Here is a 27,121-nt window from a genome sequence, read left to right as displayed (position 1 = left end):
GCCAAGTGGACCGGAGAGATAAATGGCGTATTTACTGGGTGATTAAGAAACAAATCTCAGCGTATCCTACATTATTTTCCTACTTTGAACCGTTTTTTAGGGAATACTTTGAACTGTTTCCAAGTGGGTTGGGTGGCTCTTGTTTTGTGTTTTCTTTGGAGATACACTATGGAACTATGGAACGAGCTGGCCATGGCTGTTGTTTTCTTTCAGTAAGGAAAATGGTCCAATTTTTACTGTCTCTTAGATTTGATACAAGGAACGAGACATCATAACATGGGTCTGCTACCAATGGTTTATCCAAAGTTGGGAAATTACCTTGCAAACATTATTTATTTTCTTTGAAGAATTTCTAGTATTGAAGAAATTAACTTATGAGGTTAGCTTTTTGACGAAAACCCATCATGTTTGGATGTTGTGAAATTGATTACGAGTACTGATGATGACTGAACAGCTCATACAATGATGGTGCAAGAAATTAGATCACACCTTCAGAAAGGTAGGGAATTTTTAGTCAAGCATGTTAGGCGCGAACAAAACTCAGTTAGTCATTTTTAGCAAATTTTGGTAGAATAAAGAAATGCACTGTCGTGTGGCTTCGCTCAGGACCAGGCGAGGTGCCTGATCTTTGTAATGCAGACTTGGCCGCCGCTTGATTAATAAATTCTCTTTCTCCTCGCAAAAAGAAGTCCCGTGAGTAAGACCCCGTGCATTAATTTCTCCTAAAACATTCATTCCTTTTGTCATCCCTCCTCACCCCACACCGCCTTCCGTTTTGCCGATTTTTTCCAACGGTTTTACTTGAAAATCACCTCACTTATTGGCTTACCAAATTTACTTTGGTAAATCAATAAGTACTGATTTAATTAGCAGCTAAGTCCATTTTCGGACATATACATTCATACTAAAACGACAGCTAAATCACGGTGATTATGTACAAAATATTTGTGGCCTCATTGCATTGCACGTGCAATTATCTAGTGGGTTATCAGATAATGAGTAAAACACCTTTGATACCGGGAAAATTGATACACCTAACATGCGACTATGTGCATGTTACTTGTTATTAGGAAATAATCAAATAATGCACAAAGCACACAAGTTCCTTAACGTTGTTCATGCAGGGAAATGTCACACAGGCACAGCTAAACAAATTTAAGACTTTATTACAGCAAGATCGAACAGAGTTCTTTAAACTCACTGGTCCCGAAAGCAAATAACTTCACTGAAAAATATGAGTTGGAACATAACAGGATGCATTTCTTTACTCTCAAACAGTTAAAAGAAGACATGCAGAATATTTCCCATGTTCTAAAGGAAAGCTCGTTGGTTGCAACTTGTTGCCCAGCTGTCGCACTGAATTGCATCACGTAAAAGGATCAGTCATCATCATCCTCATGGTCGGCCAGATGCCACCGACCATCCTTGCCTTTCACCATACCTTTGTTCTGAACCACCCACCAAGACGGTGGGATCGAATACTCCTTCTTCAGTGCATCTTCGTGTTTATTCACCAACGCGATGTCCCGATCAACCTCCAACTCAAACCCTCCGTTGCTCCCTTGCGTCCCGGCAACCCCATGCATGTAACACTCCATATCATGCCATGTTAAGGGGTTCCCAGGGCTCTTGATGTAGGGTGATTCCCCTGTGTCGATCATGAGCTCCGTGCCGGCGTCGCTGTATCCCAGCTTTGGCCAGTTTGGGACCACGTCAGGGGAGTTCCGGACACGGAGCAACCTCAGATCTTCTGCACTGTCAAATGCTTTCTGGAAGTCGGAGTTGCCCACTCTGGGGCTACCAAACACGAAGGCCGAGACCGGGCAGGTCTTGTTGTAGCCGTTGGAGACAATGTCGGTAGCACTAATGGTTGCAAGAGCGGCCCCAAGGCTGTGACCTGTTATGGTGATGCTGGTCTCCTCTTGCTTGTACAGATCCTGCAGCCTTTCGACTTCATCCAACACCTGATGCAAGCTTGTTAAATAGTTTGACCGAAGGCCACGTCAAATATGCATGACTAGTAAGAGGCACAATTCAACATCTACTTGATTAAATAAATACCATGGCCCCAGTAATCCAAACTGTCTTAAAGTGCACGTTGTGCTGTGCCATGATTGTCTTTATGCAAGCTAAACTTTAGATGGATAATAAGGGGAATCACTCCCCGCCTAAAAACAATCATGATGTTTCCGTAGTGCAGTAAGGCTGAACACGGAAACACCAACGACTCGCTGGTGTAAAACAGGAAGCAAGACTTGCTTTCCCGACAGACTAATATGCATGTCTTTTGTTTCCTTTTCTTTTGCTTCACTTCAAATGGAAGAAAACTGAAACTTCAAGCACATGCATCATTACAAACTATACACTGATTAGATCATGGGGTTTAACACGCACAAAGATCAACTATATCCTAATTTAGAGGTTTGTGCTTCAGAACATGAGGCAATCTATAATACTGATTCTGGTGATATACTAATGCTGAATCAAGAATAACAAGAATTACCTGATATCGTGCACTCTGTTTATTGTACCGAGACCCTGGGTCAGTACTCGTGTAGACGGACAACCATCCTCCATGAACACGGGGGTCATGGGCACTGCCTGGTCGTACTATTTCTGAAGCAGGCACCAAGGAAATATCAAGGTCATCCATCCACTCTAGCACCCGTATTGTCCCACGCCATGCCACCACCACATCCCGCCTCCCGAGCACTTCCTTACCCTCGTCGGTGGCCACAGCAACAAACCCCATCCAATTTGATTGCTTGCTCCATGCGGCCTTTGACAGCGGCTTTATCATGAAATCATCCGGCAAGCTCACCGTACACATTGCATATATAAACTTCGTAATCTCATATAGATTAGGGTTTGATACATCTACCCTGCTGAGGAAGTCCTTGCGTCTGAAGAGGCAAGACCCAGCGTACCTTGACCTTCTCTCTCTGTTGAGCCCAGTGTATGCTGCCTGTGAGAGCTCACCATAGTTGATGATATTCTTCCGGAGGTCGACGTCAAGAGGATCAAGTAGCCCCTTCCAGTAATTCGCACCGTTGAGTTCTCTCCATCTTCTGGCGATATTTCCAAACCCTCTTAGAGAACTCATATTTGACAGGAAATGCTTCTGTTTGTGTTGCTTACAAGAGCCCACAACTTAAACCTTTTGTATATATATAGGACATGCTAGACTGCTGGCTTCCCCATGAAACCTGCAGGCTGCAGTTTGATATGCGTGTTGAAGATGAGCTCCCCTGTCACTCTCTAACCCTACCAAATCTCTCACCCACCTGGCAACCATTCATCCTGTATTTCAAAGCATAGAGAAGCTTGCAAGGATCAACTAAGGACCCAAAGATAATTCTATCATTCTATTCATACCAACTGGCACTAGCCCGAACAAGTAGGGAAGACAAATAACGTGCAACACACCATATCTTTGTGTGGTTCAAAAGAGAGGGGTTCACCAATCATCATTTGGGACCAGCAATGAACAGTGTCTTCTGCCCAAAATTTTACTCTGACCAATAACACCAGTGATTGTGTACACAATCAGTCTGCAAGACATTTTCCAAACGAAATGCATCCATCAAATCATGCCAACTAACCAAAAGATTCGATATTAAAACCCGTACTACCCATGATTAATAAATATATATATGATACCTAGTTCCTTTACAGAAGAATTACAGATAGTGACACTGGCCATACAATAATTGAAACCCTCTTCCCCTACTGTTTTTCAGTTTAAAAAGTATATCATTCCACAGTGTTAGGTACGATCATATCATGAAAACGTAAAGAAATTATACTCTACCATGCTGCATCACTTTCGTTGGATCACTCAAACTATTGCTGCATCACTTTCGTTGGATCACTCAAACTAGTCCAAAGAAAAAAATTGGGTAGCTTGTTAAATACCTCAGTCATTCTTCTGTGCAGAAGGAAGTGGCGTCAAATCATTGAACTGAGGTTGACCATAAGGATATCCTGTTGAAGGACCTGTCTCACAAGAGCATGTCTAAGCCCAGCAGTTTCAGTATACAGATACAGGTGACAACATCCAATCCAAAGAAATCAATCTTTTGCAGTTTCGGTGAAACCGGAGAAGCAGCTCTTTTAGGACTTGCAGGGCATTGGAATGAAAGTGTACATACTAAATGCAGATTATCAGACAAGCCCAAGAAAAAGGCATGCACACATGGGTCTGCCAAAGCATGAAGCGGTCGATTTCACAACAGTGGAGAGATATGCACAATAGTGTGTTTAGTGGCCCATTTTGATCTTCTCCCGGATAAAATGGAATAAACAAGTGCAACTAAATGTTCGATCGCTCTGTGAGGGGCTATGGTTACACTCATGTGAAAGCAATATGCACCACAGTATGATGCCATAACTCATAAGATAATATCATGAGTTCTTCTCTAACTAGTCAACAAAAAATGCTATGTTCAAGTGGATCCATGGTACATTGTATGAATACTGTAAATAAGAAGGCCACAGAGTCATGTTGACCCTGAATAATAGCAGCACTATGTGGCAATCTTCCATATCCAAGAATTGTTTCATCCTAAGTGACCAGACTTATTGCAAAATTTCCAAGCAGCCCTAAAATTGAATCCATCACCTCACTATTATGCCAAAATAAACTTTATGACTCGTATCAGCTTCTGAGTTCACATAGATCCATTTATCAAAGAAATGTACTTTAAGTGAAAGACCCAATCGATGAATCCATGTGAGCCAAACTGCCCAATAAGGACAATAGGAAAGAGAATGGTGTAGATCTAAGATCACCAGAAATCCCCACAAGAGCACAACCCATCTTCAAACCGGTGGAATCGACGGTTATCCCTGAGAACCACAACTCTTCCTGTACACTTACTGAGGTACTTAACTGCATTGTGACAATCATCACACACTCTTAAGTTCTTCATAACTCGGATTGGCACACCTTCCGGAACAATCAAGAGCCCTAACCCTATTGCTAGCCTTTCGCTGTGATACCCCAGTGATGCGCACTTCTCATCTCTGTCCACATCCTTAACTACTGCACTAGTGTCTGCCACATAACCAGCTGCCGCCATTTTCTTACCAACTTTCTCCAGCACATTATAAATTTCGCTGCTTCTTGGATGTCTCCTGCAGTTTGAAACAAAGGTATGCACCTCTCCTGCAGCCTCAAGCCAGCTAAGACCAGTCTCTTTCCGTATACCTGCATCACGCATTGCCTTCCTTGCAAGTGCTGCATCGACATGCCTTCCTGCAGCTGCATACGTGCTTGACAAGAGCATGTGTGCACCAGAGCTGCGAGACCCTGTCTCAAACAGTCTCTTTGCAGCAATTGCCGCAGTGTCTGCATCCTTGAACATGCGACATGCCATTAGGAGTGCACCCCAAACAGAATCAGGTGGTTCCATGGGCATTGACTCAATAAGGTCCAGTGCTTCAGTTATACGTCCTACACGACCAAGTAGGTCAACCATTGCAGCATAATGTTCAACCTGCGGTTCAATTCTATATTCTTTCATGAGGGAAAAATATCGCTTCCCCTCATCGACAAGACCAGCGTGGCTACATGCTGTGAGTAAACACAGGAAGGTAATGAAGTTAGGACGGAACCCGGCATTCTGCATCTTTGTGAAACGTTCAAATGCTGTGGAAGTATGGCCATGCTGTGCAGATGCAATGAGCACTGCGTTCCAAATCCCAAGGTTTCTCTCAGGTGCTGCACTAAACACCTGGTAAGCACAATCCACAAGGCCACACTTGGAGTAGAGAGAAACAAGCGAGCTGCCCACAAACGGTGATGCATCAAGTGCTGTCTTTATAGACCGGGCATGCACCTGTGCCCCAAGCTCAAAGAGTGTGGCTGCAGCACACACACGGACAATGCACGAAACTGTGAAGTCATTGACCTGCACAGCCTCCTCCAGTGCCGAGCGGAAGATGCAGAGTGCTGCAGGGTGCATCCCAGCATCCGCGTAGCCACCAATGAGGGCAGACCACGAGACCACATTCCGCTCCGGCATTTCGTCGAACACCCGGCGGGCGTCCGCAAGGTTCCCGCACTTAGCATACATGTCAAGAACCGCCGACCCCACGAACACGTCGCCCGCGAACGGCGTCTTGGAGGCGAGGCCATGGAGAGCATGCGGGGCAAGCGGAGGGCGCGAGGAGTCTGCGGCAGCTGCGACGGCCTTGGCGGCGGGGGGGATGGAGCGGTCGGTGGCGGGGACCCCGGCCGCGAGCATGCGGCGGAAGGCGTCAAAGGCTGCCTCCGGGAGGCCGTTCTGGGCGAAGGAGGATATGAGGGAGGACCATGCGGCGGGGGAGGGGGCAGCGGGGAGGTCGAGGAAGGCGCGGAGGGAAAGCTCGGGGAGCGAGCAGCGGGCGTAGAAGGTGAGGAGGTGGTGGGCGAGCAGCGCGTGCGAGGAGGCGACGGCGGGGAGATGGCCGCCCTTGAGAAGGTGGCCATGGAGCTGCTGGCCCTTGGGAAGCGCGCGGGCGGCTGAGAGCGCGACTAGGAGGTCGGCCAGCGTGCGCGCGCAGGCGGGAGCCACGGCGAGCGGCGGCAACGGCGGGGTCATATGGCTCGAGTTCGCGACTTAACTGCCGCCGCTTGAACTTTTTGTGTCTACGTACTAGGCTGCGTGGACGGAAAGGGTAGTGCTGGCATGACGCCGGCATCTTTTTCTTTCGAGGGACGGCATTGCCATTGTTTACAAAAAATGTAAAGACTATTTATTTAGAGGGGGAATAAGTTTAACTGTTTAAGTCCCTCTGTTTTTATTTACTGCTCTTATTAGCTTGACCTGAATCAAACTTTATAAAGCTTGACTAAGTTTATCAAAAATAATCTCAACTTTCACAAAAGAAATACACTCCCTCTATAGACAAATATAATACCATTTAGATCGCTATAGTATTATAATACCACATATGTCTATACGTTGCAACTAGAAAAATAATTAACATGTCCGTAGTAGCAATGTGGCATAACAATATTCGAACGGTGCCACCCAACAATGGCAGCAAGACGCACGCTACCATAAATGCATATAAATCATACATTAAAAATCATCATGTATGGTATTTTTGGTATGATTTTTATATAACTGCTTTGTTATTTAAAAGGCCTAATTTTCAAATCCTATATACCAAGGCATTATTTGGAAGTTGGTGCATTTTTTGGAATTCACACTGAGTCATAAAGAAATCTTGCTAAGTATGTTTTAGTCCCTCTCACCTCTTCCAAATCCACTCTCGTGTCGTGCCCTCTTACCAAGTATTATTCTATTGTGTTATTAGTCCAAACGCTTGTGTCATTGCTATTTGTCTTGCAGGAATCTATGCCGTGCACGGTCACCTCTTTAGGTATCTAAGAGCAATTTCAACGGGCCGACCCAAACGGACAGCGCATTTGTCCGTCTTTTGTCCATTTGGGTCGGCCGCTCGCCCGGCGTCCGTCCTGTTTTACATTTGGGTCGGCAGTGCGCCTAACGCGTCGACCCATTTTCATGTCCGCACTCATTTTTTTAAAAAGAGCTGCGGCCATGTCTCATGCCAGCGCCGGCATACATTGCCGGCTTCAAAAAATATCAGCACACAGTTCATGCTGGCGCACTCGCCAGCGGCCGGCAGACATGCTAGCACATAAAAGGGGTGAGACTTGAGTTCGATCACGCCACCCGTGGTCATGCCAGCACACAAGCCGGCATACAAAAAAGGAAGGTGCTCGCGGCCACGAGATCACTCGTCGGTGAACTTGAGCATGTCGGCCTGCATCTTCTCGAACCACGGCCTCTTTCTTGGCGACACGGTGTTGAGATCCACCTTCATGATCTCCACCTCGGTCATCATGCTCGCGAGAGCCACTTCTTTCGCCTTGGTCTTGGTCTTGGCGTTGGCGGCCTCGATCTCGAGCATCTTGGCTTGCTTCTCCGCCTCCATCTCAAGCATCTTGGCTTGCTTCTCCGCGTTCATCTCAAGCCTCCTCCTTTGGATCTCCATGAAGGCGTTCATTTGCTGCTCTTTGAAACGCCGGCGCTCCTTCTCCATTGAGTCCTTCTTGTTCATCATGCCCTCCATGCTTGCGATCAAGGCGTTCGATGCCGCGTCCCGATTGTCCTCATTCTTGGAGTTGGTCTTCCCCCGTGGCTGTGCCGGCTCGCCGTCCCCAACCTCCTCCATGGCTTTCTTCCCCCCACGCGACTTGAGGGCGGCATATTGCGCCTTGAACTTCTCCTCGTCTTTGATGACCCTGAAGCAATGGGAGAGGTTGAAGCACTTGTCGTTGTGTTGGACCTTGAATGCCTACAAATATTTCCATGCAAGCATATTGGCAAATGGTATGCAAATGAACCCGCAAGCATAAACTTGATGACACAAACGAGGGTGGCTTGCTAGCATACCATGTCTTGCATGCCGATGCCGCTCACAAGGTGGGCCTTGACGCTCTCAATAGTGGCACAGAACTTGTTGCACTCTTGTTGGATCACCCTCCATCACTTCGAAATGAACACCCACCCGCGCGTGCTCATAATTTGGTAAGGAGGAAACTTCTTGCGCTCATGAAACTCCCAGTGGACACGAATCCAAAAAGTTGAATGTTTTTGTTCGGCGCCCATCTTGGGGTCTTGTCCAATGTCTCGCCAACACTCGCAAAGAAGCTTGTCCTCGGCCGCCGTGTATGCCTTCGTGCGGGCCCGGGGAGAGGAGTAGGCGCGCGTGCGTCCGTCTCATGTCCGCGCCGATGCAAATCCGACTCAAAATGGGCCGGGAATGGGTCGGCATACGGACGCGAAGTGAACGCGCGTCCGTTTGGGTCAGCGCGTTGGGCCGCCTTTTGTGCCCGCGCCGACCCAAACGGACACCAGCAGACGAAATGGGTCGCCCCGTTGGAGTTGCTCTAGTTCCTAGGTATTAATTTCTCCTTCATTTTTATGCGCACTTGATGGGTGAGACACACACACTTCATCCTTTTAGTTCTTATTCTTGAGGCGCCTTGTTTGTCTTCAACACAATAATCTGTATAATTCTATATAAAATGGCGAGATGGTATGATGCATCTCCATCGTATCTACTTTTTCCAAACACTTTCGACCTTGTTTTGGAATCTAACTTGCATGATTTGAACGGAACTAACCTGGACTGACACTGTTTTCAGCAGAATTGCCATGGTGTTATTTTTGTGCGAAAACAAAAGTTCTCGGAATGACCTGAAACTTCACGGAGAATATTTTTGGAATATATAAAAATACTGGCGAAAGAATCAACACCAGGGGGCCCACACCCTGTCCATGAGGGTGGGGCGCGCCCACCCCCTTGGGGCGCACCCCCTGTCTCATGGGCCCCTTGATGCTCCACCGACCTCAACTCCAACTCTATATATTCACGTTCGGGGAGAAAAAAAATCAGAGAGAAGGATTCATCGTGTTTTACGATACGGAGCCATCGCCAAGCCCTAATCTCTCTTGGGAGGGCTGATCTGGAGTCCATTCGGGGCTCCGGAGAGGGGAATCTATCGCCATCATCATTATCAACCTTCCTCCATCACCAATTTCATGATGCTCACCGCCGTGCGTGAGTAATTCCATCATAGGCTTGCTGGACGGTGATGGGTTGGATGATATTTATCATGTAATCGAGTTAGTTTTGTTAGGGTTTGATCCCTAGTATCCATTATGTTCTGAGATTGATGTTGCTATGACTTTGCTATGCTTAATGCTTGTCACTAGGGCCCGAGTGCCATGATTTCAAATCTGAACCTATTATGTTTCCATGAATATATGTGAGTTCTTCATCCTATTTTGCAAGTCAATAGTCACCTATTATGTGTTATGATCCGTTAACCCCGAAGTGACAATAGTCGGGACAATTACTGGTGATGACTATAGTTTGAGGAGTTCATGTACTCACTAGGTGTTAATGCTTAGTTCCGGTACTCTATTAAAAGGAGGCCTTAATATCCCTTAGTTTCCGATAGGACCCCGCTGCTACGGGAGGGTAGGACAAAAATGTCATGCAAGTTCTTTTCCATAAGCATGTATGACTATATTCGGAATACATGCCTACATTACATTGATGAACTGGAGCTAGTTCTGTTTCACCCTATGTTATAACTGTTACATGAGGAATCGCATCCAACATAATTATCCATCACTGACCCATTGCCTATGAGCTTTTCACATATTGATCTTTGCTTAGTTACTTTTCCGTTGCCACCGTTACAATCACTACAAAAACTATTACTATTACCTTTGCCACCATTACCGTTACTTCCATATTACTTTGCTACTAAATACTTTGCTGCGGATATTAAGTCTTTCAGGTGCGGTTGAATTGACAACTCAACTGTTAATACTTGAGAATATTCTTTGGCTCCCCTTGTGTCGAATCAATAAATTTGAGTTGAATACTCTATCCTCGAAAATTGTTGCGATCCCCTATACTTGTGGGTTATCAAGACTATTTTCTGGCGCCGTTGCCGGGGAGCATAGCTCTATTCTTTGAGTCACTTGGGATTTATATCTGTTTATCACTATGAGGAACTTGAAAGATGAAAGAACCAAGATTTTCCCCTCAACTACGAGGGGAGGTAAGGAACTGCCATCTAGCTCTACACTTGACTCACCTTCTGTTTTGAGTAAACTTACGACACCTACACTTGCTATTTATTCTGATATGTCGCATGTTATTGATGATGTCACTTCTGCTTTACATGATAATTATGATGAAACTACTTCTATGCTTGATAATACTGTGCCATTAGGTGAATTTCTTGATGAACAACTTGCTAGGGTTAGAGAGAATAAAATTATTGAAACTGATAATATTGATGAAAGTGATGATGAAGATTCTCTCCCTAGATATGAATTGCATGTTGTGCCTGAGGGTTATGTTATGGATGAAGAAACCGCTAGAGACTTTTTAGCTTGCAATGATAGATATGATCTTAAGAAACTGTTAGCTAAGCTGAAAGAAAAATCTTTGAATGCTAGAATGAAATATGACCCTGCTTTTGCTACTTCACCTATCTGTATTTTCGATAAGGATTGTGATTTCTCTGTCGACCCTGAGTTAATTACTTTGGTTGAATCTGATCCTTTTTATGGCTATGAATCTGAAACTGTTGTGGCACATCTTACTAAATTAAATGATGTAGCCACCCTGTTCACTAATGATGAGAAAAATCGCTATTACTTTATCCTTAAGTTATTTCCGTTCTCATTAAAGGGTGATGCTAAAATATGGTTTAATTCTCTTGATCCTGGTTGTGTGCATAGTCCCCGGGATATGATTTATTACTTCCCTGCTAAATATTTCCTTGCTCATAAGAAACAAGCTGCCTTAATGGAAATATATAATTTTGTGCAAATTGAAGAAGAGAGTCTCCCACAAGCTTGGGGGAGGCTTATCCGATTACTTAATGTTTTGCCTGATCATCCTCTCAAGAAAAATGAAATACTTGATATATTTTATAATGGACTAACCGATGGTTCCAGAGACCACCTAGATAGTTGTGCTGGTTGTGTTTTCAGGGAAAGAATTGTTGATCAAGCTGAATTGCTATTGAATAATATGTTGAGTAATGAAAATGATTGGACACTTCCTGAACCAATTCCTAAGCCAACTCCAAAGAAAAGGGGTATTCTATTTCTCAGTCCTGAAGATATGCAAGAGGCAAATAAATCTATGAAAGAAAAAGGTATTAAAGCTGAAGATGTTAAGAATTTACCACCTATTGAACAGATACATGGTCTTGATAACCCGACACAGGTAGTAAAGGTAAATTCTCTCTATAGATTTGATAAGGGTGAAATCCCATCTACTAAGTTTACGAGCCAATGCTTGGATGAGTTTGATAATTTTATTGTTAAACAAGAAGACTTCAATGCTTATGTTGGTAGACAATTGAAACATAATGCTTATATGATTGAACACTTGAGTGATTATATGTCTAGAGTTAAAGGTGAACTTAAACTTATTAGTAAACATGCTTCTATGGTTACCACTCAAGTAGAACAAGTGCTTAAGGCTCAGAATGATTTGCTCAATGAATTAAATAATAAGAAAAATGATAATGTTGTTAGAGTTATGACTAGAGGGGGTAAAATGACTCAGGAACCTTTGTATCCTAAGGGCCACCCTAAGATAATTGAGCAAGATTATCAGAGAACTAATGTTGATGCAGCTAGTTCTTCTAAAAAGAAGAAAAATAAAAATGATAGGACTTTGCATGCTTCTAGTGAACCTGTCGTAGAGATTGAACCTGCTGTTGATCTTGATAACCCACAATCAAAGAATCAACGTTATGATAAGAGAGACTTCGTTGCTAGGAAGCACGATAAAGAAAGAGAACCATGGGTTCAGAAACCCATGCCTTTTCCTCCTAAACCAACCAGGAAAAAGGATGATGAAGATTTTGAGCGCTTTGCTGAAATGATTAGACCTATCTTTTTGCATATGCGTTTGACTGATATGCTTAAAATGAATCCTTATGCTAAGTATATGAAAGATATTGTCACAAATAAAAGAAAGATACCGGAAGCTAAAATTTCCACCATGCTTGCTAATTATACTTTTAAGGGTGGAATGCCAAAGAAACTAGGAGATCTAGGAGTACCAACTATACCATGCTCCATTAAAAATAAACTATGTTAAAACTGCTTTATGTGATCTTGGAGCCGGTGTTAGTGTTATGCCTCTCTCTTTATATCATAGACTTGATTTGAATAAGTTGACACCTACTGAAATATCTTTGCAAATGGTTGAAAAAATCAACTGCTATACCTGTCGGTATTTGTGAGGATGTGCCTGTTCTGGTTGCAAACGTTACTATTTTAACGGACTTTGCTATTCTTGATATTCATGAGGACGATAGTATGTCTATTATTCTTGGAAAACCCTTTTTGAATACTGTAAGGGTTGTTATTGATTGCAACAAAGGCAATGTCACTTTTCATGTTAATAGTAATGAGCATACGGCACACTTTCCGAGGAAACAACCTCAAGTCCACAGTATCAATTCTATTGGAAAAAAATCCAACAATCACTATTGGAGGTTTTGAATTTCCTCTTCCTACTGTCAAGAAAAAATATGATATTCTTATTGTCGGGGACATGCATATCCCCGTTGAGGTAACTTAGTGTTATTCAAAAATTCTCCAGTTTCATGTTATTCGAGAAGAGTTTGTTAACAAGACTTGATCAACCTTGTTAGTGGATTCCTTTTGATGAGCACGAGATGGATGAAGTTAGAAAGCACAACTCTATGTACCCTCTTTTTACTTTCTGTTACTTAGATTGAATAAAGCAAAAATAGTATTTTCTGTTTGTTTTCTGAATTATCCTTGCAATAAAAAAATACCCTGAAAATAAAAGTTCTCCAAATGTACTGAAAATTTTAGATGATTTTTTGTAGAATATTTAAGAATTATTGGCACTGAGAACACACCAGGGGGGCACACCACCTGGCCACGAGGGTCCAGGGCGCGCCAACCCCTCTAGGGCGCGCCCCCTGCCTCGTGGACCCCACATGGGGCCCCTCCACTTATTCTTGCACCCACACGTCTTACTCTAGAAAAAATCCTCCACCAGCTCAAACCCGAGTTCTAGCTCATCTTGCTGCCATTTTCGATCTCCTAGCTCAAAGCTCCATTCACAAAACTGCTTTGGGGGATTGTTCTTCGGTATGTGACTCCTCCAATGGTCCAATTAGTTTTTGTTCTAGTGCTTTATTTATTGCAAATTTTTGCTGCTTAGGTGACCCTGTTCTTGAGCTTGTATGTCAAATTTATGTGGTCAAAAGTAGTTTTAATGCATGATATGGCCTCTAGGCACTTGTAGGAGTAGTTGCTATCAATCTTGTTGAGTTTGATTCACTTTTATTTTGAGTCACTAAAAATTTCAGAAATTTTTCAGAGAAAGAAAATGATGAAGAGATTGTTGAGGGGCTCTTCGAGCCGAAGCTCGAATGATAAGCAAAGTGAAGAGAATAAGAAGCCCAAATATAATCTCCCTCGCATTGTGGAGGTTCGGCCGTGCGAATGGCCTTGTGATGAGTTCTTGAGAACAGCCAGGATTTATGAAGACTTTTATTATTTGGCTGAGAATGCAGGCCTCATCGACTTCCTCCGCGACCAACGCAAACAGTATCTCCTCCTCACTAATATTTTCGTGCAAAATTTTCACTTTCATGCTTAGAATCACCACCTTCGGTGGAATTTCACTTATATGATGAGGTTAAGGAGATGTCACTATATGATTTTTGCCGGGTTTGTAAGATACCCTTTGCGGGAAGCATAGAGGAACCACATCGTAATGATGTGGAGGGATTTATTGATATGATTGTTGTAGGGGAAACGAGGAAAGTTTCCGATGCAAGAATTACTAGCATCCATTTTCCTGTTCTACGTTACTTTGCAATATTTGCTAGTAGATGCTTAATTGGTCGTGGGAACAGTGGAAACCGTAGTGCCCCTGATATTGTTATTTTGCGCCATGCTTTGTTTCATGATACCACTGAGTTTAGGTGCTATTGTTACTAAACGGTTAAATCTGAACCGCATAAAGGGCCCCATCTTCGGAGGCATCTTTGCTTAGCGCCTTGCTGCACACTTTAACATACCTATTGGACATTATGAGAAAGAGGAAAAGTTGATGTCTCCTATTTTTCTAGATTATAAGAGTATGGTAGCACATGATTTATATTGTTAAGGATAAGAAGAAGGTGCTTAAGTATAGATTGATTTTTGATAAAAACTACTATGAGATTATTACCTTGCCTGCGCCCTCATTGTTTAACATATTTTCAGGCATGTACCTCGTTTTGCCGAAGGCCATTCATGCCTACCGGAGCCTGACATCAGCTCCAGAGCCTGAGCCGGAGACACCCCTTGATCATTATCGGCAGTCTGTTTATCAGTGGGATCTGGAGGAGATTGCCAACTAGTGGCACCCAGAGGACACTCCTCCATACACCAGAGAGGGCAGCTTTGAGCCATGGCCCTAGAACAACTTAGGTCAAAAGCCTAAGCTTGCGGGAGTACGTATTTCTCACCGACATTACATTCATGTTCACACACTCATGCCAGTTGTCGGTGCTCATACTTTTTCATTGTAATATCCATGCTAGTTTAATTTTCTTTTCCAGCATTCTTCTTGTGTGTTTGAAAAACCTTAAGAAAAACCAAAAAAATAGTTGTAGCTTTTATCTAGTTTACTTTCCATGCATGTAGTAGTAGTTAAAAGAAAACCCAAAAAGATTTCTTGCTCTTCATTTTCTTGTTGGGAGCTTTCCCGTGTAAATAGTTTTGTTTCTTTTCTTTTCTTTGGGGGTCGAGAGGAGAAGACCATGATGAAAATGTTGAGTGGCTCTCATATGCATTATTGCTGATCTAACCAAGAGCCCATATTACCTTGTCTTCTCCTGTGTATTAAATGCTTGCAGATTCCAGCTTAGTCCAATGCACGTGCACTATTAATATTATCCACACCGTTCGGTCGTGTAAGTGAAAGGAAATAATGATGATATATGATGGACTGATTGAGATGAGAAAAGCTGGTATGAACTTGACCTATCTTGTTTTTGTAAATATGATTAGTTCATCGTTCCTGATTCAGCCTATTATGAATGAAACATGTTTGCAATGACAATTAGAGATTATAGTTGCTCATGCCATGCTTAATTATCTAGGAGTTTATAATGGTTTACCTTGCAGGCCAACATGCTATTAAAATGGTTGTGATGTGGTATGATAGGGTGGTATCCTCCTTTGAATGATTCGAGTGGCTTGACTTGGCACATGTTCACACATGTAGTTGAAACAAAATCAACATAGCCTCCATGATATTTATGTTCATGGTGAATTATATCCTACTCATGCTTGCACTCAGTGTTGACTAATTTTAATACATGTTCATGACTGTTGTCACTCTCTAGCTGGTCACTTCCCAGTCTCTTTCTAGCCTTCACTTGTACTAAGCGGGAATACTGCTTGTGCATCCACTTCCATGAACCCCAAAAGTTATTCCATATGAGTCCACCATACCTTCCTATATGCGGTATCTACCTGCCATTCCAAGTAAATTTGTATGTGCCAAACTCTAAACCTTCAAATGAAATTCTATTTTGTATGCTCGAATAGCTCATGTATCAACTAGGGATGTCTATATCTTCCATGCTAGGCGGGTTATTCTCAAGAGGAGTGGACTCCGCTCCTCACTCACGAGAAAATGGCTGGTAACCGGGATGCCCAATCCCATGCTTAAATTAAAATAATTGCAAACAAAACTCCCCCAGGATTGTTGTTAGTTGGAGGCACCCGTTGTTTCGGACAAGTCATGAATTGATGTTTGTTGGTGGTAGGGGGGTATAAACTTTACAATTCTATTTGGTAACCGCATATAATGTGTGTAGCATGGAAGATATCCAGATCTCATTGTTATGTTGACAATAAAAGTATACCACTCAAAATATTATTTATCTCTATTTCAAAATCGAGCTCTGGCACCTCTACAAATCCCTGCTTCCCTCTGCGAAGGGCCTATCTATTTACTTTTATGTTGAGTCATCACCCTCTTATTAAAAAGAACCAGTTGGAGAGCACCGCTGTCATTTGTATGCATTATTATTAGTTTACATTGAGTATGACTGTGACTGGATCTCTTTTACCATGAATTACAATGTTTAGTCAGTCCTTGATCTTCAGAGGTGCTCTGCATTTATGTTTTGCGGTCTCAGAAAGGGCTAGCGAGATACCATCTTGTTATATCATATTATGATTGTTTTGAGAAAGTGTTGTCATCCAAGATTTACTATTATTGCTCGCTAGTTGATTATGCCATTGATATGAGTAAACATGAGACTTAAATGTTATTGTGAATATTGTTAGTTCATAATCTTTGCTGAAAACTTGAATGTTGGCTTTATATATTTACAACAACAAGATCAAACAGAGTTTGTAAAAGTTTTTCTTTATCACTTTCAGTTTGTCAACTGAATTGCTTGAGGGCAAGCAAAGGTTTAAGCTTGGGGGAGTTGATACGTCTCCATCGTATCTACTTTTCCAAACACTTTTGACCTTGTTTTGGACTCTAACTTGCATGATTTGAATGGAACTAACCCGGACTGACGTTGTTTTCAGCAGAATTGCCATGGTGTTATTTTTTGTGTAGAAACAAAAGTTCTCAGAATGACCTGAAACTTCATGGAGAATATTTTTGGAATATATAAAAAATATTGGCGAAAGAATCAACACCAGGGGGGCCACACCCTGTCCACGAGGGTGGGGGGCGCGCCCACCCCCCTAGGGGGCGCCCCCTATCTTGTGGGCCCCCTGATGCTCCACCGACCTCAACTCCAACTCTACATATTCACGTTCGGGAGAAAAAAAATCAGAGAGAAGGATTCATTGCGTTTTACGATACGGAGTCGCCGCCAAGTCCTAATCTCTCTCGGGGGGACTGATCTGGAATCCGTTCGGGGCTCCGGAGAGGGGAATCCGTCGCCATCATCATCATCAACCTTCCTCCATCACCAATTTCATGATGCTCACCGCCGTGCATGAGTAATTCCATCATAGTCTTGCTGGACGGTGATGGGTTGGATGAGATTTATCATGTAATCGAGTTAGTTTTGTTAGGGTTTGATCCCTGGTATCCATTATGTTCTGAGATTGATGTTGCTATGACTTTGCTATGCTTAATGCTTGTCACTAGGGCCCGAGTGCCATGATTACAAATCTGATCCTATTATGTTTCCATGAATATATGTGAGTTCTTGATCCTATTTTGCAAGTCAATAGTCACCTACTATGTGTTATGATCTGTTAACCTCGAAGTGACAATAATCGGGACAATTACCAGTGATGACTATAGTTTGAGGAGTTCATGTATTCACTAAGTGTTAATGCTTTGTTCCGGTACTCTATTAAAAGGAGGCCTTAATATCCCTTAGTTTCCGATAGGACCCTGCTGCTACGGGAGGGTAGGACAAAAGATGTCATGCAAGTTCTTTTCCATAAGCACGCATGACTATATTCGGAATACATGCCTACATTACATTGATGAACTAGAGCTAGTTCTATGTCACCCTATGTTATAACTGTTACATGAGGAATCGCATCCGACATAATTATCCATCCTGATCCATTGCCTATGAGTTTTTCACATATTCATCTTTGCTTAGTTACTTTTCTGTTGCCACTGTTACAATCACTACAAAAACTATTACTATTACTATTACCTTTGCCACCGTTACCGTTACTTCCATATTACTTTGCTACTAAATACTTTCCTGCAGATATTAAGTCTTTCAGGTGCGGTTGAATTAACAACTGAACTGTTAATACTTGAGAATATTCTTTGGCTCCCCTTTTGTCGAATCAATAAATTTGGGTTGAATACTCTACCCTCGAAAACTGTTGTGACCCCCTATACTTGTGGGTTATCATGGTACTATTTAATGGGGTAGCATATCCGTCGATCAACTTTTTGAAGCAAGCCTAGTTTGACTTGGCCCATGTTTTTTAGGCAGGCTCTACCATCCATTAGTACAGTGGAACATGTGAAAAAGATTTGTGTATTTGTGCTGTGTTGCGAGTTCAACTCCCGCTCGAGCACCAATTCTTTTTGCCTCGTTCTAGGCTGGAGCGTGAGCCAGCAGCAGCTCAGCCAGCCAACGCAGGCAAGACTTGGCCTAGCACGCTTCGGACATATAAAATATAGAGATATGGGACAGCCGGCTGCTTCCCTTAGTTTTTCCTTTCTTTTACAAGTAGAACGTCTCGGTTTCCAATTTCCCTCAACAAAAAAAAGATGTCTCGGTTTCCAAATAAAAAGTAGCATACGTAAAATAGTTAAAACACGACGAAACAAAGCGAAAACAAACCAAGAATACCTATTCCCTTTAATAGTAGGTATAGATTTATTCACAGAGTGAGTATATGGTATGAAAAAGCTAAAAAATATTAAGTGATGATGCTAATGGTATTTATTTGGTATTGTTGACTTAATAATTTTACATGGTTAGTTATAATCTTTGTTGAAAACCTGGGTGCTACTTAAGCTTATTTATGTAAACAAGAGCAAAAGAGTTCGTAAAAGTTTTTTTTCACTTTCAGTTTATCAACTGAATTGCTTGAGGACAAGCAAAGGTTTAAGCTTCGGGGAGTTGATACGTCTCCGTCGTATCTAATTTTCCTAATGTTTTTTCCTCTAATTTGCATGATTTGAATAAAACTAACCCGGATTGACGCTATTTTCAGCAGAACTACCATGGTGTTGTTTTTGTGCAGAAATAAAAATTCTCGGAATGGAACGAAACTTTTCGGAGAATTTTTATACAATAAAAGAAGATTACTGGAGCCAAGAACCACCGGATGGGGGTCCCTAGGGGAGCACAACCCACCAGGGTGCCCCCCTCTAACACGCCTAGGTGGGTTATGCCCACCTGGTGGCCCCGCTGACCCTATCTCTGACGCTATAAAATCCTATTTTCGGAGAAAAAATCAGGAAGAAAGAATTATTGCGTTGCACGAGACAGAGCCACCACCACCTGCTGTTCTTCATCGGGAGGCTAGATCTGGAGTCCGCTCGGGGCTCCGAAGAGGGGATCTTTGATCTTTATCATCACCAACCCTTCTCCATCGCCAATTCCATGATGCTCCCCACCGGGAGTGAGTAATTCCTTCGTAGGCTCGCTGGTCGGTGAGGAGTTAGATGAGATCCATCATGTAGTCGAGTTAGTTTTGTTAGGGCTTGATCCCTAGTATCCATTATGTTGTAGATTGATGTTGCTATGACTTTGCCATGCTTAATGCTTGTCACTTTAGGCCCGGGTGTCATTATTTTAGATCAGAACCGTTTATGTTATCACCATTATATCTATGTTCTAGATCCAATCTTGCAAGTTATAGTCACCTATTACGTGTTATGATCCGTAAACCCCGGAGTTACAGTATTGGGGATACTTTCAAGTGATGACCGTAATTTGAGGAGTTCATGTATTCACTATGTGCTAATGCTTTGTTTCGGTTCTCTATTAAAAGGAGGCCTTAATATCCCTTAGTTTCCTTATGGACCCCGCTGCCACGGGAGGGTAGGACAAAAGATGTCATGCAAGTTCTTTCCATACGCATGTATGACTATTTACGAAATACATGCCTACATTATATTTATGAACTGGAGCTAGTGTTGTATCGCCCTAGGTTATGACTGTTATATGATAAATATCATCCAACGAATTCACCGATCCAATGCCCATGAATTTTTCACATGTTGATTTTGCTAAGTCATTACAACTGTTGTTACTGTTACACTTGCTACAAAATCATTGATATCACTGTTACCGTTACTATTGATGTTACCAATATTATCAAAACTATCATACTACTTTGCTATTGATCACTTTGCTGCAGATAATTAATCTCCAAGTGTGGTTGAATTGACAACTCAGCTGCTAATACTTGCAAATATTCTTTGGCTCCCCTTGTGTCGAATCTACAAATTTGGATTGAATAATCTACCCTCGAAAACTGTCGCGATCCCCTATACTTGTGGGTTATCAAGACCTTTTTGTGGCGCAGTTGCCGGGGAGCATAGCTATATTTGTTGAGTCGCTTGGGATTATTATCTATTTATCACTATGAAGAATCTATAGGATACAAACACCAATATCATTCCCTCTAGAACGAGGGGAGGTGAGGAACTGCCATCACACTCTGCACTTGATTCACCTTCTGTTTTGAGTAGACTTTCTGAAGGAAATATGCCCTAGAGGCAATAATAAAGTTGCTATTTATATTTCCTTATATCATGATAAATGTTTATTATTCATGCTAGAATTGTATTAACCGGAAACTTAGTACATGTGTGAATACATAGACAAACAGACTGTCCCTAGTATGCCTCTACTAGACTAGCTCGTTAATCAAAGATGGTTAAGTTTCCTGACCATAGACATGTGTTGTCATTTGATGAACGGGATCAAATCATTAGAGAATGATGTGATGGACAAGACCCATCCGTTAGCTTAGCATAATGATCGTTTAGTTTTATTGCTATTGCTTTCTTCATGACTTATACATGTTCCTCTAACTATGAGATTATGCAACTCCCGAATACCGGAGGAACACCTTGTGTGCTCTCCAACATCACAACATAACCATGTGATTATAAAGATGCTCTACAGGTGTCTCCGATGGTGTTTGTTGAGTTGCCATAGATCGAGATTAGGATTTGTGAAAGTGCTAGTGATCGACTAGAGGGGGGGTGAATAGGCAATTTTTATGAAAGTCTTCAAAACATGGAAGTTTCGAAGACAAACGATAGAAATAAACCTATTACCATGCAGCGGAAGGTAGACTACACTAGGCAAACCATAGTCAAGTATTCAATGAAGTGAAAGCACAATGACTAATAGCAGCTAGGCAGTAAAGATCAAGTAGGAACATATTGTGAAGCCAATCAGAACAAGCAGTCACTCAGTGAAGACAAAAGATAATGCAATCATACAATGACTTCACAAGGACCGAGAATAAGTAAAGGGAAGGGAAGGATGAAACCAGTGACTCGTTGAAGACAATGATTTGTTGGACCAGTTCCAGTTGCTGTGATAACTGTATGTCTGGTTAGGGAGGCTGAGATTCAACTCAGAAGACCTCGTCTTCACCTTATTCCCCTTGAGCTAAGGACACCTAGTCCTCACCCAATCACTCTAGTAAGTCTTCAAGGTAGACTTCCAAACCTTCACAGACTTCGTTCACCGGCGATCCACAATGACTCTTGGATGCTCAGAACGCGACGCCTAACCGGCTGGAGGATTCAGTCCCCAAGTGTAATAAGTCTTCAGATCACACAGACAGGAAGACTTAAGTGATTGAAGGAGTCCTGGATTAGGGGTGTCCGGATGGCCGGACTATACCTTCAGCCGGACTCCTGGACTATGAAGATACAAGATTGAAGACTTCGTCCTGTGTCCGGAAGGGACTTTCCTTGGCGTGGAAGGCAAGCTTGGCGATACGGATATGCAGATCTCCTACCATTGTAACCGACTCTGTGTAACCCTAACCCTCTCCGGTGTCTATATAAACCGGAGAGTTTTAGTCCGTAGGACAACATACATAACAACAATCATACCATAGGCTAGCTTCTAGTGTTTAGCCTCTTCGATCTCATGGTAGATCTACTCTTGTACTACCCATATCATCAATATTAATCAAGCAGGACATAGGGTTTTACCTCCATCGAGAGGGCCCGAACCTGGGTAAAACTTCGTGTCCCTTGCCTCCTGTTACCATCCGGCCTAGACGCACAGTTCGGGACCCCCTACCCGAGATCCGTCGGTTTTGACACCGACATTGGTGCTTTCATTGAGAGTTCCTCTGTGTCATCACCGTCAGGCTTGATGGCTCCTACGATCATCAATAGCGATGCAGTCCAGGGTGAGACCTTCCTTCCCGGACAGATCTTCGTCTTCGGCGGCTTCGCACTGCGAGCCAATTCACTTGGCCATCTGGAGCAGATCGAAAGCTATGCCCCTGGCCGTCAGGTTAGATTTGGAAGCTTAAACTACACGGCTGACATCCACGGGGACTTGATCTTCGACGGATTCGAGCCACTGCCGAGCGCGCCGCACTGTCACGACGAGCATGATCTAGCTCTGCCACCGAACAGTGCCTTGGAGGCTGCACCCGCATCGGCTTTGACCCTTAATTCAGAGCCAACTGCGCCGATCGAGGATGGGTGGTTGGACGCCGCCTCGGGGGCTGCGATCCCAACGGCGATTGAGCCGAACACCAGCCCCGCACTCTACGAGACTCGTGACTCCAAGGAGCCGGACTCCGAACCCTCCGTGCCCCTACCGATCGAATCCGATTGGGCGCCGATCATGGAGTTTACTGCCACGGACATCTTTCAGCACTCGCCTTTCGGCGATATTCTGAAGACACTGAAGTCTCTCTCTTTATCAGGAGAGCCCTGGCCGGACTATGGTCAGCAAGGTTGGGATTCAGACGATGAAGAAATTCAAAGCCCACCCACCACCCACTTTGTAGCCACTGTCGACGACTTAACCGACATGCTCGACTTCGACTCCGAAGACATCGACGGTATGGACGCCGATGAAGGAGACGATGAAGAACCAGCGCCTATCAGGCCCTGGAAAGCCACCTCGTCATATGACATATACATGGCGGACACCCCCAAAGAAGGAGATGACGATGGAACAGTGGAGGATGACCCCTCCAAGAAACAGCCTAAGTGCCAGCGTCAGCGGCGCCGCTCAAAATCCCACCAAAACAAATACGGTGATTCCAGCACGGGAGATAATAATACTCCGGAAAGTGCCGAAGAAAACCCCCTCCAGCAAGATTTAGCACAGGAGGATGGAGAAACCAGCCCTCATGAGAGAGCGGCAGACAGAGAGGTCGAGGACGATAATTATATGCCTCCCTCCGAAGACGAGGCAAGCCTCGACGACGACAAATTTGTCGTGCCAGAGGATCCCGTCGAGCAAGAGCGTTTTCAACACAGGCTTATGGCCACGGCAAGAAGCCTCAAGAAAAAACAGCAACAACTTAGAGCTGATCAAGATTTGTAGTCGACAGATGGACTGAAGTCCTTGCGGCCGAAGAGCATAGACTCGAACGCCCCTCCAAGAGCTACCCAAAGCGCAGGTTGCTACCCCGATTAGAGGAGGAAGCACTTGATGCGGCCGACCGGCCACCTCATGGCCGTGACAGAGAGGCCTCTTGGCCCTCCACCCAAGCCGCACCCCGTACCAAGGCATGGGAATATGTGCCAGACTTACGAGATATGTTGGAGGACAAGGCAAGGAAAACAAGATCGATCTACGGATCGCGTGGGCGCCCCACGGCTCGAGGCGGTAACCGTCACGCAAGCCACAAATTCGGCAGGGCCGAACATAGTAGACAAAGCTCATTGGAGCTACGTTGTGATATAGCCCAGTACAGAGGCGCCGCACACCCACTATGCTTCAAAGACGAAATAATGGATCATCAAACCCCCGAGGGTTTCAATCCCGTAAACATCGAATCATATGATGGCACAACAGATCCTGCGGTATGAATCGAGGATTATCTCCTTCATATCCACGTGGCCCACGGCGATGATTTCCACGCCATAAAATACCTCCCACTCAAGCTTAAAGGACCAGCTCGGCATTGGCTTAACAGCTTGCCAACAGGATCAATCAGTTGTTGGGAGGACCTGGAAGCTGCATTCCTCGACAATTTCCAGGGCACTTATGTGCGACCCCCAGACGCCGATGACCTAAGTCACGTAATTCAGCAGCCAGAGGAATCGGCCAAGCAATTCTGGATGTGGTTCCTAACAAAGAAAAATCAAATAGTCGACTGTCCGGACGCTGAGGCCCTAGCAGCCTTCAAGCACAATATCCGTGACGAGTGGCTTGCCTGGCACCTTGGACAGGAAAAGCCGAAGTCTATGGCAGCACTCACGACACTCATGACCCGCTTTTGCGTGGGAGAAGACAGCTGGCTTGCTCGTAGCAACAATATGACCAAGAACCCTGGTAATTCGGATACCAGGGACAGTAGTGGCAGGTCGCGTCGCAACAAGCAGAAGCGCCGCATTAACGGTGACAATGCTGAGGATACGACAGTTAAGCCGGATTCAGAGGCTCTAAATCCGGTCAGCGGAGAAAGCCATTCAAAAGGAATCCTAGGGGCCCGTCCAGTTTGGACCGTATACTCGACCGCTTGTGCCAGATACATGGCACCCCCGAAAAGCCGGCCAATCACACCAATAGGGATTGTTGGGTGTTCAAGCAGGCAGGCAAGTTAAATGCCGAAAATGAAGACAAGGGGCTGCACAGCGATGACGACGAGGAGCCCCAGCCGCCGAACAACATTGGATAGAAGGGTTTCCCCCCACAAGTGCGGATGTTGAACATGATATACGCAACCCACGTCCCCAAAAGGGAGCGGAAGCGTGCGTTAAGGGACGTATACGCGGTAGAGCCAGTCGCCCCAAAGTTCAACCCATGGTCCTCCTGCCCGATCACCTTTGATCGAAGGGACCATCCCACTAGCATCCGTCATGGCGGATTCGCCGCATTAGTTCTAGACCCAATTATTGACAGATTTCATCTCACTAGAGTCCTTATGGACGGCGGCAGTAGCCTGAACCTGCTTTACCAGGACGCAGTGCGGAAAATGGGCATAGATCCCTTAAGGATTAAACCCACCAAAACGACCTTTAAAGGCGTAATACCAGGTGTAGAGGCCAACTGTACAGGCTCAGTCACACTTGAAGTGGTCTTCGGATCTCCGGATAATTTCTGAACCGAGGAGTTAATCTTCGACATAGTCCCATTCCGCAGTGGCTATCACGCACTGCTCGGGCAAACCGCATTCGCCAAGTTCAATGCGGTACCGCACTACGCATACCTTAAGCTCAAGATGTCAGGCCCTCGAGGAGTCATTACGGTCAAAAGAAACACCGAACGCTCCCTCTGAACGGAGGAGCACATGGCGGCCCTTGCAGCGGAAGTACAAAGCAGCCTCTCCAGGCAATTCTCCAGTCCGGCCATTAAACGACCGGACACCGTCAAGCGCGCCCGGAGTAACCTACAACAAGACCGCCTGGCATGATCCGAGTAGGCGTAGCAATGCGGCCCCAACCCCAGCCCTCGCAAAAATGCGACACCAGTACTTCGCGTACATAACTACGCTCTAGAAATACCATGGGTACGGGGGGAGGGGACCATCACGGCACGCCCGAAACACGGCTTAAACCCCACCAGGGGCTGCCGATTTTTTAATTTTCTCTTACTTTCAGGACTCCACTCTTCGGAAGGCCTGTTCGGCAGTTCAATTGCCACATAAATGATGCAAGAACCAGGGAAGCAGACAAGCCACGCCGCATTACGGAACTCTCAGGTGGTCTCTATCACGAGCAGTATACCTGTTTCGCATACTATTCCGTAGCTTGCCCCTGGAACAGACATGTTACATAGTCCAACCTTTTGCTCATCGCATTATTTGTATCGTTCTACTTTGATCGCAACCCTCTTTAATAAATAGTGCATAGCTTTTGTCTATTTTCGCATTACTCTTTTTTTATTTATATATGTTCCTTAACGACATGTCGCACCCGTACACTTTGGTACGGCCAAAATATGCCAGGGGCTTTAGTACCCCTCAATATGGTGTGAGAAGTCCGAACACTTTAACAACTGCGGCACCCCGAACTTATAGCATTATATGCATCGGCTCCGAATCATGTCTTGGGTCAATAGTTGGGTTTGCCCGGCTCCTATGTTTTGGTGCCTTACGTTCCGCTATATCAGCTAAGGTAGCACTAGGAGAACCACTGTGATTGTGCCCCAGTTGAGCTGGGTCGAGAACCTCAGTGGAGAAAGCTAAAACTGACTGTCATGATGAAGCGAGAGCTGGTCGCTGTTCGAGAGGTTTTTCGAGTCCCTAACGACTTATGCCGCTTAGAGCGAGGAGCCGGCTCTGTCCGGCCAAGGCGTGGATAGCGCCCCGAACTCGGTCTTCCGAATACCAGGGGCTTCGCCGAAATTTAAAATTATAGAATTCTATGGCTAAGTGAGAGTGTTCAAGCATTATAGTCCAATTGCCTTGTTTGTTGGGCTGAGCGCCTCCCTCGAAGGACCCAAACATGGGAAAAAGAGTGCTCAGGTTTATCCCCGAACACCCCAGCACTAGCGGCACGGGGGCAGAAGCCGACGACTTGCCATCTCTCAGAATTGATAAACAGCCGCACAGAAGGTAATATTTTAAATTCCAACAGCATTTCTTAGCGCATATAAACAAGTTTTCAGCGCACAGGACAAAACGAGCAAGTTTCACTCAAAAATTACATCCCTAGAACATTCATCCGCCACAAGGCAGGCACCCTTCAGAACATCCTTATAATAATTCTCGGGCTTGCGATGCTCTTTCCCCGGCGGTGGCCCGTCCTTCACAAGCTTCTCAACATCCAGCTTGCCCCAGTGCACCTTAGCACGGGCAAGGGACCTACGGGCACCTTCAATGCAGACGGAGCGCTTGATGACTTCGAGCCTTGGACATGCCTCCACCAGCCGCCGCACCAGCCCGAAATAGCTCCCAGG

The 27,121-nt window shown here is 44.4% G+C and overlaps 2 protein-coding genes across 2 annotated transcripts; both read right to left on the bottom strand.

Annotated features, from left to right (window-relative positions):
• Window positions 1-1,146: 1,146 nt before the first annotated feature.
• Window positions 1,147-3,110, bottom strand: LOC123061612 (phospholipase A1-II 1). Its single transcript, XM_044484789.1, has 2 exons — window positions 2,504-3,110; window positions 1,147-1,964 (listed from the first exon to the last, which is right to left on the bottom strand). The coding sequence occupies exons 1-2, from the start codon at window positions 3,101-3,103 to the stop codon at window positions 1,380-1,382; spliced, it is 1,185 nt and encodes a 394-aa protein (XP_044340724.1). The 5' UTR covers window positions 3,104-3,110; the 3' UTR covers window positions 1,147-1,379.
• A 186-nt stretch (window positions 3,111-3,296) lies between these two features.
• LOC123061611 (putative pentatricopeptide repeat-containing protein At5g52630) lies at window positions 3,297-6,699 on the bottom strand. Its single transcript, XM_044484788.1, has 2 exons — window positions 3,916-6,699; window positions 3,297-3,551 (listed from the first exon to the last, which is right to left on the bottom strand). The coding sequence occupies exon 1, from the start codon at window positions 6,582-6,584 to the stop codon at window positions 4,788-4,790; it is 1,797 nt and encodes a 598-aa protein (XP_044340723.1). The 5' UTR covers window positions 6,585-6,699; the 3' UTR covers window positions 3,297-3,551; window positions 3,916-4,787.
• Between the last annotated feature and the right edge of the window lie 20,422 nt (window positions 6,700-27,121).

The sequence above is a fragment of the Triticum aestivum genome, chromosome 3A, assembly GCF_018294505.1.
Source record: "Triticum aestivum cultivar Chinese Spring chromosome 3A, IWGSC CS RefSeq v2.1, whole genome shotgun sequence".
Lineage (NCBI taxonomy): Eukaryota > Viridiplantae > Streptophyta > Magnoliopsida > Poales > Poaceae > Triticum > Triticum aestivum.
This window is presented reverse-complemented; position numbering and strand designations above follow the sequence as displayed.

What these genes read in the sequence shown, in the direction of transcription:
- LOC123061612 (XM_044484789.1), bottom strand. Translation starts at nt 3,103, where the DNA reads ATGAGTTCTCTAAGAGGGTTTGGAAATATCGCCAGAAGATGGAGAGAA. An exon ending in AACAGAGTGCACGATATCAG is followed by an intron (nt 1,965 to 2,503) that starts GTAATTCTTGTT and finishes AGCTTGCATCAG; the next exon opens with GTGTTGGATGAAGTCGAAAG.
- LOC123061611 (XM_044484788.1), bottom strand. Translation starts at nt 6,584, where the DNA reads ATGACCCCGCCGTTGCCGCCGCTCGCCGTGGCTCCCGCCTGCGCGCGC.